This window comes from Seriola lalandi, unplaced genomic scaffold (genome assembly GCF_002814215.2).
Source record: "Seriola lalandi dorsalis isolate HSWRI2012SDOR001 ecotype SW California unplaced genomic scaffold, Sedor1 jcf7180002054672, whole genome shotgun sequence".
NCBI classification, from domain to species: domain Eukaryota; kingdom Metazoa; phylum Chordata; class Actinopteri; order Carangiformes; family Carangidae; genus Seriola; species Seriola lalandi.
The window spans coordinates 168882-183682 of record NW_019525225.1 but is presented as its reverse complement, the minus strand read 5'-3'; the positions used below and the strand labels follow the sequence as shown (position 1 = coordinate 183682).

General features: G+C 38.4%; 1 protein-coding gene and 5 non-coding genes across 6 annotated transcripts; all 6 read left to right on the top strand.

The window, feature by feature from the left end:
• Nucleotides 1–1386: 1386 nt before the first annotated feature.
• LOC111666221 (hepatic and glial cell adhesion molecule-like) lies at nucleotides 1387–9150 on the top strand. Its single transcript, XM_023421499.2, has 7 exons — nucleotides 1387–1491; nucleotides 3036–3377; nucleotides 5690–5971; nucleotides 6797–6890; nucleotides 6992–7065; nucleotides 7218–7291; nucleotides 8193–9150. The coding sequence occupies exons 1-7, from the start codon at nucleotides 1410–1412 to the stop codon at nucleotides 8340–8342; spliced, it is 1098 nt and encodes a 365-aa protein (XP_023277267.2). The 5' UTR covers nucleotides 1387–1409; the 3' UTR covers nucleotides 8343–9150.
• Nucleotides 9151–10777: 1627 nt separating this feature from the next.
• On the top strand, nucleotides 10778–10866 carry trnay-gua (transfer RNA tyrosine (anticodon GUA)). Its single transcript is given in 2 exon segments — nucleotides 10778–10814; nucleotides 10831–10866. It is a non-coding gene; the product is annotated as a tRNA-Tyr (tRNA).
• Nucleotides 10867–12419: 1553 nt separating this feature from the next.
• Nucleotides 12420–12508, top strand: trnay-gua (transfer RNA tyrosine (anticodon GUA)). The gene is given in 2 exon segments: nucleotides 12420–12456; nucleotides 12473–12508. It is a non-coding gene; the product is annotated as a tRNA-Tyr (tRNA).
• Nucleotides 12509–12938: 430 nt separating this feature from the next.
• trnay-gua (transfer RNA tyrosine (anticodon GUA)) lies at nucleotides 12939–13027 on the top strand. The gene is given in 2 exon segments: nucleotides 12939–12975; nucleotides 12992–13027. It is a non-coding gene; the product is annotated as a tRNA-Tyr (tRNA).
• A 1017-nt stretch (nucleotides 13028–14044) lies between these two features.
• Nucleotides 14045–14133, top strand: trnay-gua (transfer RNA tyrosine (anticodon GUA)). The gene is given in 2 exon segments: nucleotides 14045–14081; nucleotides 14098–14133. It is a non-coding gene; the product is annotated as a tRNA-Tyr (tRNA).
• A 430-nt stretch (nucleotides 14134–14563) lies between these two features.
• trnay-gua (transfer RNA tyrosine (anticodon GUA)) lies at nucleotides 14564–14652 on the top strand. The gene is given in 2 exon segments: nucleotides 14564–14600; nucleotides 14617–14652. It is a non-coding gene; the product is annotated as a tRNA-Tyr (tRNA).
• The last annotated feature ends 149 nt before the right edge of the window (nucleotides 14653–14801 follow it).

Genomic DNA, 14801 nt, shown 5'->3' with positions numbered 1-14801 from the left:
AGATACAGCTTGAATATAAAATCTCACTAACAAATTTTTAACCCTCAAAGTTTGGACTCTTGATTCCATCCAAACAAAGATAGTAGCAGTCCTTCAGTTTATTAATCTCATTTTTAATTGTATTGTCATTGATTCATTATATGTTTACTCAGCAGTATTCACCAATGGATGCCTACAAGAGGAGTTATAGTTGTTAACAAATCATTTATGTCTGCTTACATCTACATCATAGTCTGTAAACTATTCGTTACACGTTTATATACTGTTTATAAATGATTAATATAGGGACTTAAAATGTCACTAAATATCTCAACATCTATTAGATGGATTGCCATTAAAAGTTTTTATAAACATTCATGGTCCCCAGATGTTGAACCCTACTCGTTTGCCAGCAGCAGATTGACATTTTTGGATTTTAGTGAAATATAAATATTCATAATGCCTACAAAAATGTATCCCCCTGACTGGGGTCATCCCCTGATTTTAATTTAGCACCACCACAAGACTGACATTTGTGGTTTGCACAGGTGCATGTGGGTGATGCGATAAACATTCCTGCCTACATTGTTAATGCAGTAATGTGCCAGCAACAGTTTGCACACAGTCCACCTGGTTGTCCAACAGTTTGGTTCAAGACAGACAGACACTGATTGTATGTAAAGATACTATACCTTGGCAAATACTGACCAAATTGCCAACATGGACAGTCACTGTTCCCAGAGAATGATTGCTAATATTCTTCTCTATTACCTGTCCACCAGCAGCATGACAAAACTTCCCTTTGAGCAACCCTTAAGTCCATGACAGTCTCCCGAAAGGTAATGGCTAGTTTCTCTTCACATTAGTTTTATATATTCATGGTCCCCAAAGTTTGATGCCACATTTTTTTGCAAATTATTGACCTTTCCTCTAACACCAAGATTAGACTAAATTATTAGCTGGTGCATGAGAAATATCAGTCCTATGGATCTGATTGCCATGATATTTAGTGCTGCTTCCCAGAGGATGAACTCTTTCTTCTTTATTTACCTCACATCCTCTTGTGCCAGCCTCAGTTATACTTTACAAGTTTAGCTCCACCACTGGTAAGGCTGAAAAACAAGTTAACTGTGTTTATTTGAACAACACTGATGCATATATAGACACTGAAGCAGCTCATGACTGTGTAAAAGCTTTTGTTTATGAATGCATCAGATACTGTTGCAACAAAAACATAAAGCTAAGTAAACAAATAATACTAAAACGGACATCCAGACACATGCACTTTTGTCCAGTTTCTGCAGCGGTTTTTGAGAACAGCATGTACTCAGTCCCTACAGAGACTGAATGAGTAACTGTGTGCTCCCGTCCTGCCCAGAGTCACAGATTATGCTGGTTGTCTGGGAGGAAAACAAAGCTTGACACCCAAGATGAAGGCAGAGAAGGATTCTCCAAAAGCCAGAACGATTTCTCAAATTTTATTGTTGATGTTTCTTGGATTCTTCAATTCAGGTATGTCATGTTTTCTACTTTAGAATTTGCTGAAAAACTGCTTTAAAATTTGCTCTTGTAATGCACTATCTATCTGATGTTATGCTAAGTAGATCACATAGTTTTGCCTCACAGTGGTCTGATGTTTCACTTGCATGTTTATGAAATGTTTCTGGAAGATTGTGTAACAATTAAGATCACACATTGTTTACAATGTAGCAGATAGGTAACCAGTGATAATCAAAGTCTGATTACTGTTTTAATTTTTTGGTTTATAATGAGCGAATCAAAAAACAAAAATACAATTTTCAGGTATAATTTTGCTTTGACACAATATGATATCACCAGAGGTTTGTGTTAACTACTGCATTGTTTTTATTGCATAATATTGTAACATGTTTAATGTCATCGTAAATAACAGTGTCAGAAAAAATTTGACAATGCTGTGAAAACTGAACATTAGAGACATCACAAAGGTAGTATTTGTTGTTGGGGTATTTGATTGCATCAGACTATGTGGGTGCTTTTACAGTCTTGTGCCCACCCTTTGTAAGTAATACAGTAATTGTGCCTACAGGCTGTACAAGAACAAGTGTTTTCAGATGTTTAGTTATTTTCAACTGTGGCTGTGTCTCATCCCTGTCCTGCTATTGTTGTGGCTAGCACCAGAGTCACTGAGCTGCTCTGTTTCTGCAAGGCTAGCATGGCATCTGGATTGCTCCCAGTGCTCTTTTCATGAACTGCCAAGAAGGAAATTTGAACAAACAATCCTCACTTTTGTTGGCTCATGCTCGCCCATCCCAAGGACTGACAGCTGTTACCATGGTAATGTGGATCTGCCATGCAAACTGGCCCCAGTATACAGCAGTGATAGGGTGTGATGCCCACACTAGCCTTCAGTTAACCACTGTATCACTCCCTGTAGTTGAAAAAACAAAAACACTTACTGTATATGCACAGCAAAACGAGGACTATTTACATCTTGCCTGTATGTAGGAGAAATGTCAATAATGATTATTCATTGAGTTACTGCAATAGACAGCAGTATCCCTATAGGGCTCCTGAATTGTATTACATTATACTAAAAGGTTTTTCTACAGTTTTGTCCACCCTGTAAACAGAACACCTCTCTATACAGTGCCATACAGTGCCAACAGCACCACAAATGAATCCTCCAAAATGATCAATTAGTTTCAAAATAAACTGAACTGGTAGGGATTTATTGCTGATTTATTGCTGTATTGGACTGCATTAGTTTTAGCTAGGTGTTCCTTATGAACTGGCAACTGATATTGTATGTCATATACAGTAGTTTGACAACCATCCTTAAAAACTTTCATCTCTTTTTTTTGTCTTCATTTCTTCTAAAGTTATTGGTCTGCATTTATATGGCAGAGTTCAGTAAAGATGCAGCAGGGTGATGGGGATTCGCGAAAACTCCTATCAGTATAAGAGGTTAAAACTGTGGTATTATTCAATTTGTAGAAGTTAAAATATATTGGAATTATGTGGATTTGAGGAAAGAAAATCTAACACAGCAATCTCTCTTCCATGTCTCTATCCAGGTGAGGTGCTGGCAGTAAATATGACTATCCCCAACACTCTCATTAAAGGTACAGTAGGAGGGGAGGCCCTTCTGTCTGTCCGCTACAGCAGTTTCAGCCTAGACCTGCCAGTCATCAAGTGGCAGCTCCAGAGGGAAAAGTCTGTCACTGTCGTCCAGTCGATTGGAACTGACATCATTGGCACCCTGAGGCCTGAGTACCGTGACCGAATCCTGGTGTTTGAGAATGGGACTCTGCTTCTCCACAACCTCAGATTCTCTGATGACGGAACTTATGACGTGGAGATCTCCATCACAGATGATACCTTTACAGGAGAGGGCAGCATCACACTCACTGTGGATGGTAGGAGGACAAGTTCTATTGTATAATTCTGTACATGTAATTCCAGGGTAAGATCACATTAGGCTCAAGTCCTGGCTTGACTACATATTTGAAACCCTCTTGACTAATGGGCTGGTAAAATAACAATGTCTGACTCCTTAGGCAGTACAAGCTCTGACAGTCAATAACTATGTTGACAGTGATGTATGTGTTCATGGAGACAAATTGAGTATAATTAAATCACCAGTCTGGTGGACTATGGAAATTTACATTTTGGAGGGAATTTATTTTATTTGTGTGAGAGCCGCACGTTTCTTCTCATGGTTGAAGATGTTTGTGCCCAGAAAAAAAGATGCAAATCTTTGTGGATCTATTGGATCTCCCAGTCCACTCTATGTTCATGAGTCATATCTGGATGATGCCAGGTTTCAGAGATATTTTAGGCTGGATTGCCAGTTTCATGCCCTGCTCCCCAAAGGAAGACCCCATATTATCTGGATGCACATTAACTTCTTCTGTGATACTGTTAAGCCTGCTTCAAGCACTTTCCCAAAATGCTGAAATGTTCTCCAAAAAACTGTCCTATCTTTGAAAAGCTACCCTACCTGACAGATTTAAAGGCCTTATATACATACACATACAGGTGTCACTTTGGCACTGCTACGAATTATATGAGGACTCTGGACCATGTGCACCATGTGCACCTCCATGCACTTCTTATGTGCTTGTTATGCACAAGATAGGATAGGAAAACCCAGTTGAATGGAGCAGAGGCAGCTCGTGAGGTAACAGATATGGAAACGAGTGTCTTGTGGAGATGCATGTTTTTTCCCACAGCTTTTAAGTTGTGGCAGAGACACTACAGAACATTGTGTAATCAGATTCAGCCACTACAAGCAATGTGAAATATGTGGTTTTTGGTATGTTTTTTATGATACATGTGGTATTTTGTCTACTTGTCACACAGAGCAACTGATTGAAGTCAGCATAAGGCACAAGTGCTGTTTTGTATGTAGGACTGAAATGGAGGGCAAACTAAACGCAGATGGCACAAACCAGCATGCGGCCAGTCAAGTTTGGGAAAGCAAAATCAAGATCATTGTAGCTCCGAGGTGATAAATGTCAATCACACTAGCATGTGAAGGAGATGTCAGCCAAACATAGACTGTGCAAGTTCACACAGTCCAGCCAGCAGTTATAGTAGAAGCTGCAATGCTGGCCCCTGCAACTTGCTTGAAGACACTACCGTCCATGTTAATACCCCGTGTATTAGAGCCTCTTGTGGCTCATGCTCACCTCTAACCTCTCCAACAGAGACAGATCTTCAATTGCCAGCTTGACAGTCAAAGGGGTTCGTGTAAAACACCTCCTAATATGTTGCAGTTCAGTGATCTATGTCATAGTGAAAGAATGGCATCAGCCCTGCCCACATAGAAGCCTGAGTGAAGGTCACCTGTATCCTGGAGAAGAGTAGGAGGGGGAAATAACGTTCCACAGGAGCCAATGTGTCAAGGAGACCGTTTCTTCCTACTCTACTGCAGAGAATACAAACCCCTGTTAAAAAAGACTCTTAGGAGCCTTCTACAATACATTAATATGCTATGTTTCCATCAGCCTGCATTACCTCAATATAATTATTCATAACATTTTTATCAATTTCCATAACATTGTACTACAATTGTAGTTGTACTTTCACACTTGAGACTTTCAGGACTGTCAAGACTTGTGTTTGACTTGCAAAACAAAACAAAAAAACAAATGTTCTTCTTTATATCCCACAGTCCAACATGTAAATTCATCGCACTCCAGTCCAAAGCCACACCAATAAAACAGCCAGGTTGATACTATCGGTTGATATTAGCTTATCATAGATTAATTGGTATCGGCATATATGTTCGGCATTAGTAGCAAGAAATTTCATGTTTTTGATTAAAGGCTGAATTGACGTCATGCTTGAAGAAAGGTAGGACATAACAAATATTGGACTTACCTTCATCAGGCGGACAGAGACATAACTGTAAATTCATGGTAATTTTGCTATGTGCCTGCTCGATGTGTGTATTAGTAATTACTCGTATTAGTAAGCAATTAGTAATTGGGGCCCAAGCACTGAATGGTATGAGGACCCAAATAGCTCTGTTTTGATTGTGTTTGCAGCTTGTTTCTGTTTTCAGTTTCATCTGGTTTGTGAAATGTTTTCTTGTGAAATTGTTTTGTTTGCTGTAATGTGGCTTAGACTTAAAGGTTACCATATATACTACATAGAAAACAGCATGTTTACTTTACTTTTTTTGTGTATTTAAACTATTGTATTTACTGTCACCTATATCCAGAACCTATTTCCAGGCCCTATATCGACATGGAGTCTTCATCAGTACTGGAGCTCAGCGAAAACGTCATCCTCAACTGCTCCCATGAAAATGGAACCAGGACTACATACAGGTGGTTCAAAGGTGGAAAGCCTCAGACCAATGAAACAAGATTTGTGTTGTCACCTGACCAGAAGCTCTTGACCATCACACGGGTGTTGATGGCAGATGATGATATCTACAGCTGCGCAGTGGAGAATCCCGTGGGCAATATGTCAAGCCTACCTATCAGATTGACTGTCTACAGTATGTGATACTACCTTTGTTATTTGTTACAGTGCCAGCAAGAGCTAAGCCCATCATGCTAGATATAGTGACATGGGCAGCAGGAGGTTGATCTGTTTATATGCAGTTTATCAGACAGAAGAGCAATCAGAGAGAAAACATATTCTATCAACAATTCAATAACATCTGAAAGTTAAAATAGTAATTAATTATAACTAAAAAAAGACATTTTCTCCTACATAATAAATAGTTTCTGTAGGACAGACATTTGACACAAATAGTATACTTTAACTATGTACCCGTAACCTAATACACAAATACATTATATATCCACAATATGACTCCAGTTAAAGAATCAGGTCAGAGAGGTCACGCCAATCACTGGACTGAACAGCAGAAAGGCAGAGTTAAAAATAACCACAAATAAACATATAATTTAAGTAACATCCAGACAATAAAACTATCTCAGCTATTTTAAAATTGCTGATGGCAACGCTCAATGAAAAGTTAAGGGATCATTTCAGATTACTTATTATTCTGAGTTACCATGAAGGTCTGTAGCAGAGATCAAAATTATTTCTAACAAATGTATTGAATGCATTTCCTTATAAAACAAAGCAAATTTCAGAAAAACAAGATTTCATCCATCTAGTAGTTGTTGACATATTTTAGCATGAACCAAAGTAGTGGACTGGTCAACTGACCTAGCATTGCTAAAGCTAGCTTTACTACCAGAATTTGCAATTATATTTCAACAATCATACTATATAAAATTCTTTCTTTTATGTTCCCATGTTGTTCTGCTCACTGTTAATATTCATTAGCTGTTATCCTGACTCCTACCAGGAAGAAGTTCCCTTTATATCATTCTTTCCACTGGAGGTATCTTCCTCCTCATCACCTTGGTAACAGTATGTGCCTGCTGGACTCCTTCCAAAAAGTAACAATTACTATTAATTACTATCATGCCTCAATAGCGTAAGACTGATTTTAGAATGGCCAGATTTAAGAAATGCATTGATAACATTTTGTCTTTGTTAGGCCAAAACATCCACCTAGAAAACCTCTCTCCAGGTTTTATGACCGTTCTCATCGCTCACCAATCAATACAAGAGGTATGGTATTGCTATACTTAAACAATATTCCACTGTACTGATAGTTAATCAAAAAAGTGATCAGCTACTCTAACATGAGGCTGGAGTAATCCCCATGAAGAAATCAGACTATGTGTATGATAGACTGTCCAATGTTTTATTCTTTGCCACAGATGATGTGCTTCCAAAAATGACAGAGCATAATGGAATAAATGCAGTTACTTCGCTTTACATCCTGCAGCAAAAGGTAAGTCTCTCATCATCACTCTAATTTTATTAGATTCTGTGACTCACAAAAGGTAGCTGGACTAAAAATCTGCTGCAACTCTAGCTTTCCCTGGAGGGTGTGATGATCATTACACCCCACATAACAAACAGCAGAGTGACATTTTTTCTTTTCATACAGCATTATCAATAGTGGAACTAAAAATGCAAAGGTTTTCCTAAAGGTGGTAATACCACAGGGTTATCCTTCTGGGAGCAGGAATTGTATTCAGGAAATTTCAGCGCATGGCAATCTAATAATAATTTGATACTGAATCTTTTGTCCCTGTGAACCTTGTTCACTTGCTGTTTTCCCTCAACAGTCCAAATGACAGAATATCTGGGTCTCCTTCAGTTATTAAGAGTTCTCAGAGTGATCATAAAGAGCATCAGTAAGAGCTTTGTTGTTGCAGTATTCCTCCTCTTCTATCACTTCCTCTTATTAGCAGCGAGGAAAAATATGAGGCACCAAATGGAACAAATGCAACATTAACTATGCTATACAGGCTCCACATAAATCACTACGCTTTTACATTACACTATGCCAAATAGTAAAGAACATGCATAATCATTGACAGATTTCCACACAGATAAAAAAAACACAGTTACAAATAGAAAGTAGGGCAATTAATAATAGTCGTATGTACATACACATCAGCAAATATTCCAAATGAGTTGTCTCTTCAACTGCAGAAAACAGTCCAACTTAGTCCCTGAAATGCTCCAACATAATTGGCTGTTGCAGATAGGTGATTATTGAGACTGTGAATGGCCTTTGAGGGTTTTCTAGGAGCTTTTTCCACAAGATAAATATTATTATTTTATATTAAATTATCTTTGTTTAGCACAGAATGTATTTCAGCTGAAGTCGTCTTGTTTTGCAGGATCCCTCCATGGATGACTCATCCAGCAACAGTATTGGATCTCCTTCTGAACTTGACAACCCACCATGCTACACCAGTTACCCCAAGTACACCGCTTCTCTTACCCAGTCTCCTGGGTCCCCTACCTGCTCCACCCATAGGTACACCTGAAAGCTCATCGGTTTAAACTCTCCACGTCACAGCAAATAGGAGGTCAGACCGTCCTACTGTATACTTCTCCCGATGGCAACTTCCTGCAAATCCGCACGGAGTTTGGAAAATATCTCTAAACTATTTTCTGGGGCTTTACAATGTCATTACTGCCTGTCGATATTATCAAAGTAAACCATGACTTAAATAGCAGTTGCTTTGAAGGTTAGAAGCACAGCCTGTAGGGAAATGTGAATGGAGCATGATATCAGACATGTTTTTAAATGGCTTTGAAGTCTGTATCTGTGTTCACCACACACCACTACTGTCATTGGTTACAGGAATTAGAAAACCTGAACTTTGAGCAATGGCAAGTAGTCTTCATGAAGCTTAGGTTGGGTTGGTAAGATGTAACTGTCAAACTGCTGTGTAATGAAGAGAAGTTCAATTAGATGGCAAACACACTTGCCCCACGCATACTTCTCTTTATGCTTTACTGTCATTTCAAAATCATCACCACACAAGATGGGATTTGTTGTTTATAAAGCTTAAATGTGAAAAGATTATTGACAAATTTTGTAAAAAAAAAAAGGAAAAAAAAGAAAAGTTCACCCTTAGAAATGCTACTCTGTTACAGTGTTATGTGATATTTTCTGTAATGTTCAATGAAATCCAGTAGTTACTTTGTAATATTTTGTGATTACTATTTTAGTTCTACTAGATGATTCAATAGCATTTTAATTGAGAGGAAAGACAACGTAATGTTGAAGGAGGGGCCATGGTAAATTTTATACAAACTTTAATAAAAAGGTGAAATTCTCAAAACAAAGAGTGAGAAGAATGTTTCTTTTCAAATATGTATCTGTGACATATGGATTATCGATCTTCTGCATGAGCGGGGCCTAGGGAAATGTCCAGCCCAGATTATTGGCAAATTAAAGGAGAACCACAGACTGGATGATATCAAAGCTAACACAGCATCAACATACAGACCCATTTTAAAAATGGATTTCACTAAAAAGGTTAGAAAAACTATTTGATTAGCTGTATTGTGAACTGATTTACAAGGTGTGTAGCTGCCATAAGAGACAGTTATACATTTTTAAATTCATTTAATTAATTAATTAGATTTTAATTTGATTTAAAGTATAAGAATAATTTACATTTTAAAATAGAGGATTTTTTTGTTATACGATGTTAATAGTTAAAAACATACTCTAAATACATATAAGAATAAATGTTTAAAAAGACATGTTTGGTGTTTCATAGGAACTAATGTTTTAGTGTTGCATGGGGTGGGGTTTGTTAGTGTTGTTGCACCCCATGGTCAGAATGTGAGGTAGCAGGTGTGTCGGATTCGATGGAGAGAGTGACTTAAGTTTCATTTCAAGAAGACGAATTACTGAAGATCTCTCAAGAGTGAAGATTACTTTCTTACTGCACTTTTTTAAGATAACGCGGCCATTGAGGTATGGAACTTAATTTTGTGTTTCTGTATAATGTTTGCATATTGATTATTAATGATCGCAGCGCGATAGTCCGCCTGCATTTCATTTATCATTAACAAGTTAATTAGTCGCCAATTTAACCGCGTGTTGCCTTTACAGTTGAAAAATTGTCTAACATAAATTATGTTTGTATTACATTTGTTTGTGTGATTTTTTCAATGACAATGCTTGATATTATTATACTGTGCTAATTAATGATTTATGTATTTTATTTATTCAGTTGTCACAACATTTTGACAACATTGATGTCCAAAATAGATGTCTGTAACCCAAAGAACGCCTTGTGCTCGTGTTTCAAATTTAATGGAGTAACAAAATGCTTCATATAAAGAAATAAGATATGTTGTAGTTGGCATGTATCTAGTCAAAAGTCATATCAGTCAAAAGACATGAGTAAATGTCAAACACAGAAAAAGAGCAGAGCAGAGAGTAGGTTCACAGTGGCAGTTATCCTTAGGTCGCTGGTTCAACTCCAGCTCAAAGGATGTGCTTTTCGTTGAGATCACTGGGAACTCATTTGGAACTCTTCAGATCACATGGATATGTAGAAAGTCGTAGGTTTCAACCATAGATTGGTTCAACCGAAAAAGAGTCTCCACGTTCTGACGTGAGCAGCTCCCTGTGATCTAAATGTAAAGATGAATATAAACACAATTGTTTTCAGAGCTATCCATTTTGTTTCAATGATCGAGTTACTCAACTACAAACGAAATGATTTTCCACCTTTGGAACTACATTAACTGGCTGAAATCAATGTATGGGCGTAGAAAACATAGTCCAAGGGAGGTATGTAATGTGTCATCATGAGTAAATCTCCAACAAAGAAATAGAATAAGAACCATGGCCTTTTGCCTTGATCCACTCTCCATACTGTCAGCTCTTTGAAAAGCATAGTCTCATTAATCTTTTGTTTCAGAAAAAAAAGGAACAATTCAACATTACACTCCTCCTTCGATAGCTCAGCTGGTAGAGCGGAGGACTGTAGGTTCACAGTAGCAGTTATCCTTAGGTCGCTGGTTCAACTCCGGCTCGAAGGATGTGCTTTTCGTTGAGATCACTGGGAACTCTTCAGATCACATGGATATGTAGAAAGTCGTAGTCAGAGATGTAGCTTTCAACCATAGATTGGTTCAACCGATAAAGAGTCTCCACATTCTGACATGAGCAACTCCCTGTAATCTAAATGTAAAGATGAATGTAAACACAATGGTTTTCAGAGCCATCCATTTGGTTTCAATGATCGAGTTACTCAACTACCAATGAAAAAATTCTCCACCTTTGGAACTACATTAACTTGCTGAAATCAATGTATGGGCGTAGAAAACATAGTCCAAGGGAGGTATGTAATGTGTCATCATGAGTAAATCTCCAACAAAGAAATAGAATAAGAACCATGGCCTTTTGCCTTGATCCACTCTCCATACTGTCAGCTCTTTGAAAAGCATAGTCTCATTAATCTTCTGTTTCAGGTAAAAAAGGAACAATTAAAAATTACACTGCTCCTTCGATAGCTCAGCTGGTAGAGCGGAGGACGGTAGGTTCACAGTAGCAGTTATCCTTAGGTCGCTGGTTCAACTCCGGCTCGAAGGATGTGATTTTCGTTTGGGTCATTTGGAACTCTTCAGATCACATGGATATGTAGAAAGTCGTAGTCAGAGATGTAGGGTTCAACCGAAAAAGAGTCTCCACGTTCTGACATGAGCAACTCCCTGTAATCTAAATGTAAAGATGAATATAAACACAACTGTTTTCAGAGCCATCCATTTGGTTTCAATGATTGAGTTACTCAACTACAAACGAAAAGATTCTCCACCTTTGGAACTACATTAACTTGCTGAAATCAATGTATGGGCGTAGAAAACATAGTCCAAGGGAGGTATGTAATGTGTCATCATGAGTAAATGTCAAACAAAGAAATAGAATAAGAACCATGGCCTTTTGCCTTGATCCACTCTCCATACTCTTAGCTCTTTGAAAAGCATAGTCTCATTAATCTTCTGTTTCAGCGAAAAAAGGAACAATTCAATGCTACACTGCTCCTTCGATAGCTCAGAAGGTAGAGAGGAGGACTGTAGATTCACAGTAGCAGTTATCCTTAGGTCGCTGGTTCAACTCCGGCTCGAAGGATGTGCTTTTAGTTGAGATCACTGGGAACTCTTCAGATCACATGGATATGTAGAAAGTCGTAGTCAGAGATGTAGGTTTCAACCATAGATTGGTTAAACAGATAAAGAGTCTCCACGTTCTGACGTTAGCAACTCCCTGTAATTTAAATGTAAAGATGAATGTAAACACAATTGTTTTCAGAGCCATCCATTTGGTTTCAATGATCGAGTTACTCAACTACCAATGAAAAGATTCTCACCTTTGGAACTACATTAACTGGCTGAAATCAATGTATGGGCGTAGAAAACATAGTCCAAGGGAGGTATGTAATGTGTCATCATGAGTAAATGTCAAACAAAGAAATAGAATAAGAATCATGGCCTTTTGCCTTGATCCACTCTCCATACTGTCAGCTCTTTGAAAAACATAGTCTCATCAATCTTCTGTTTCATCGAAAAAAGGAACAAATCAACATTACACTGCTCCTTCGATAGCTCAGCTGGTAGAGCGGAGGACTGTAGGTTCACAGTAGCAGTTATCCTTAGGTCGCTGGTTCAACTCCGGCTCGAAGGATGTGATTTTTGTTTGGGTCATTTGCAACTCTTCAGAACACATGGATATGTAGAAAGTCGTAGTCAGAGATGTAGGTTTCAACCATAGATTGGTTCAACCGATAAAGAGTCTCCACGTTCTGACGTTAGCAACTCCCTGTGATCTAAATGTATAGATGAATGTAAACACAATTGTTTTCAGAGCTATCCATTTGGTTTCAATGATTGATTTGCTAAACCAAAACGAAAAGATCCTCCACCCTTGGAACTACATTAATTGGCTGACCTCAAAGTTGGGGTGTAGAAAACATTGTCTAGGGGACGTGATGTGTCAAACAAAGAAATAAAACAAAAAACTTGATCCACTCCCCATAATTTTGGCTCTTTGAAAAGTATAGGTTCGTTAATCTTCTGTTTCACAGAAAATCTGAACAATTGAGCAATGAGCTGCTCCTTCGATAGCTCAGCTGGTAGAGCGGAGGACTGTAGGTTCACAGTAGCAGTTATCCTTAGGTCGCTGGTTCAACTCCGGCTCGAAGGATGTGCTTTTTGTTGAGATCACTGGGAATTCTTCACATCAGGTGGATATGTAGACAATCGTTGTCAGAGATATAGGTTTCAACCACAGATCAGTTCAGCCGAAAAAGAGTCTTCACGTTCAGACATGACCATCTCCCTGCAAATTAAATGTAAAGATGAATGTAAACACAATTGTTTTCAGAGCCATCCATTTGGTTTCAATGATCGAGTTACTCAACTACAAACGAAAAGATTCTCCACCTTTGGAACTACATTAACTTGCTGAAATCAATGTATGGGCGTAGAAAACATAGTCCAAGGGAGGTATGTAATGTGTCATCATGAGTAAATGTCAAACAAAGAAATAGAATAAGAACCATGGCCTTTTGCCTTGATCCACTCTCCATACTCTTAGCTCTTTGAAAAGCATAGTCTCATTAATCTTCTGTTTCAGCGAAAAAAGGAACAATTCAATGCTGCACTGCTCCTTCGATAGCTCAGCTGGTAGAGAGGAGGACTGTAGATTCACAGTAGCAGTTATCCTTAGGTCGCTGGTTCAACTCCGGCTCGAAGGATGTGCTTTTCGTTGAGATCACTGGGAACTCTTCACATCAGGTGGATATGTAGACAATCGTAGTCAGAGATGTAGCTTTCAACCATAGATTGGTTCAACCGATAAAGAGTCTCCACGTTCTGACGTTATCAACTCCCTGTAATTTAAATGTAAAGATGAATGTAAACACAATGGTTTTCAGAGCCATCCATTTGGTTTCAATGATCGAGTTACTCAACTACAAATGAAAAGATTCTCCACCTTTGGAACTACATTAACTTGCTGAAATCAATGTATGGGCGTAGAAAACATAGTCCAAGGGAGGTATGTAATGTGTCATCATGAGTAAATGTCCAACAAAGAAATAGAATAAGAACCATGGCCTTTTGCCTTGATCCACTCTCCATACTGTCAGCTCTTTGAAAAACATAGTCTCATTAATCTTCTGTTTCACCGAAAAAAGGAACAATTCAATGCTACACTGCTCCTTCGATAGCTCAGCTGGTAGAGCGGAGGACTGTAGGTTCACAGTAGCAGTTATCCTTAGGTCGCTGGTTCAACTCCGGCTCGAAGGATGTGATTTTCGTTTGGGTCATTTGGAACTCTTCAGAACACATGGATATGTAGAAAGTCGTAGTCAGAGATGTAGGTTTCAAACATAGATTGGTTCAACCGATAAAGAGTCTCCACGTTCTGACGTGAACAACTCCCTGTGATCTAAATGTAAAGATGAATGTAAACACAATTCTTTTCAGAGCTATCCATTTGGTTTCAATGATTGATTTGCTAAACCAAAACTAAAAGATCCTCCACCCTTGGAACTACATTAATTGGCTGACATCAAAGTTGGGGTGTAGAAAACATTGTCTAGGGGACGTGATGTGTCAAACAAAGAAATAGAACAAAAAACTTGATCCACTCCCCATAATTTTGGCTCTTTGAAAAGCATAGTCTCATTAATCTTCTGTTTCAGTGAAAAAAGGAACAATTCAATGTTGCACTGCTCCTTCGATAGCTCAGCTGGTAGAGTGGAGGACTGTAGGTTCACAGTAGCAGTTATCCTTAGGTCGCTGGTTCAACTCCGGCTCGAAGGATGTGCTTTTCGTTGAGATCACTGGGAACTCTTCACATCAGGTGGATATGTAGACAATCGTAGTCAGAGATGTAGCTTTCAACCATAGATTGGTTCAACCGATAAAGAGTCTCCACGTTCTGACGTTAGCAACTCCCTGTAATTTAAATG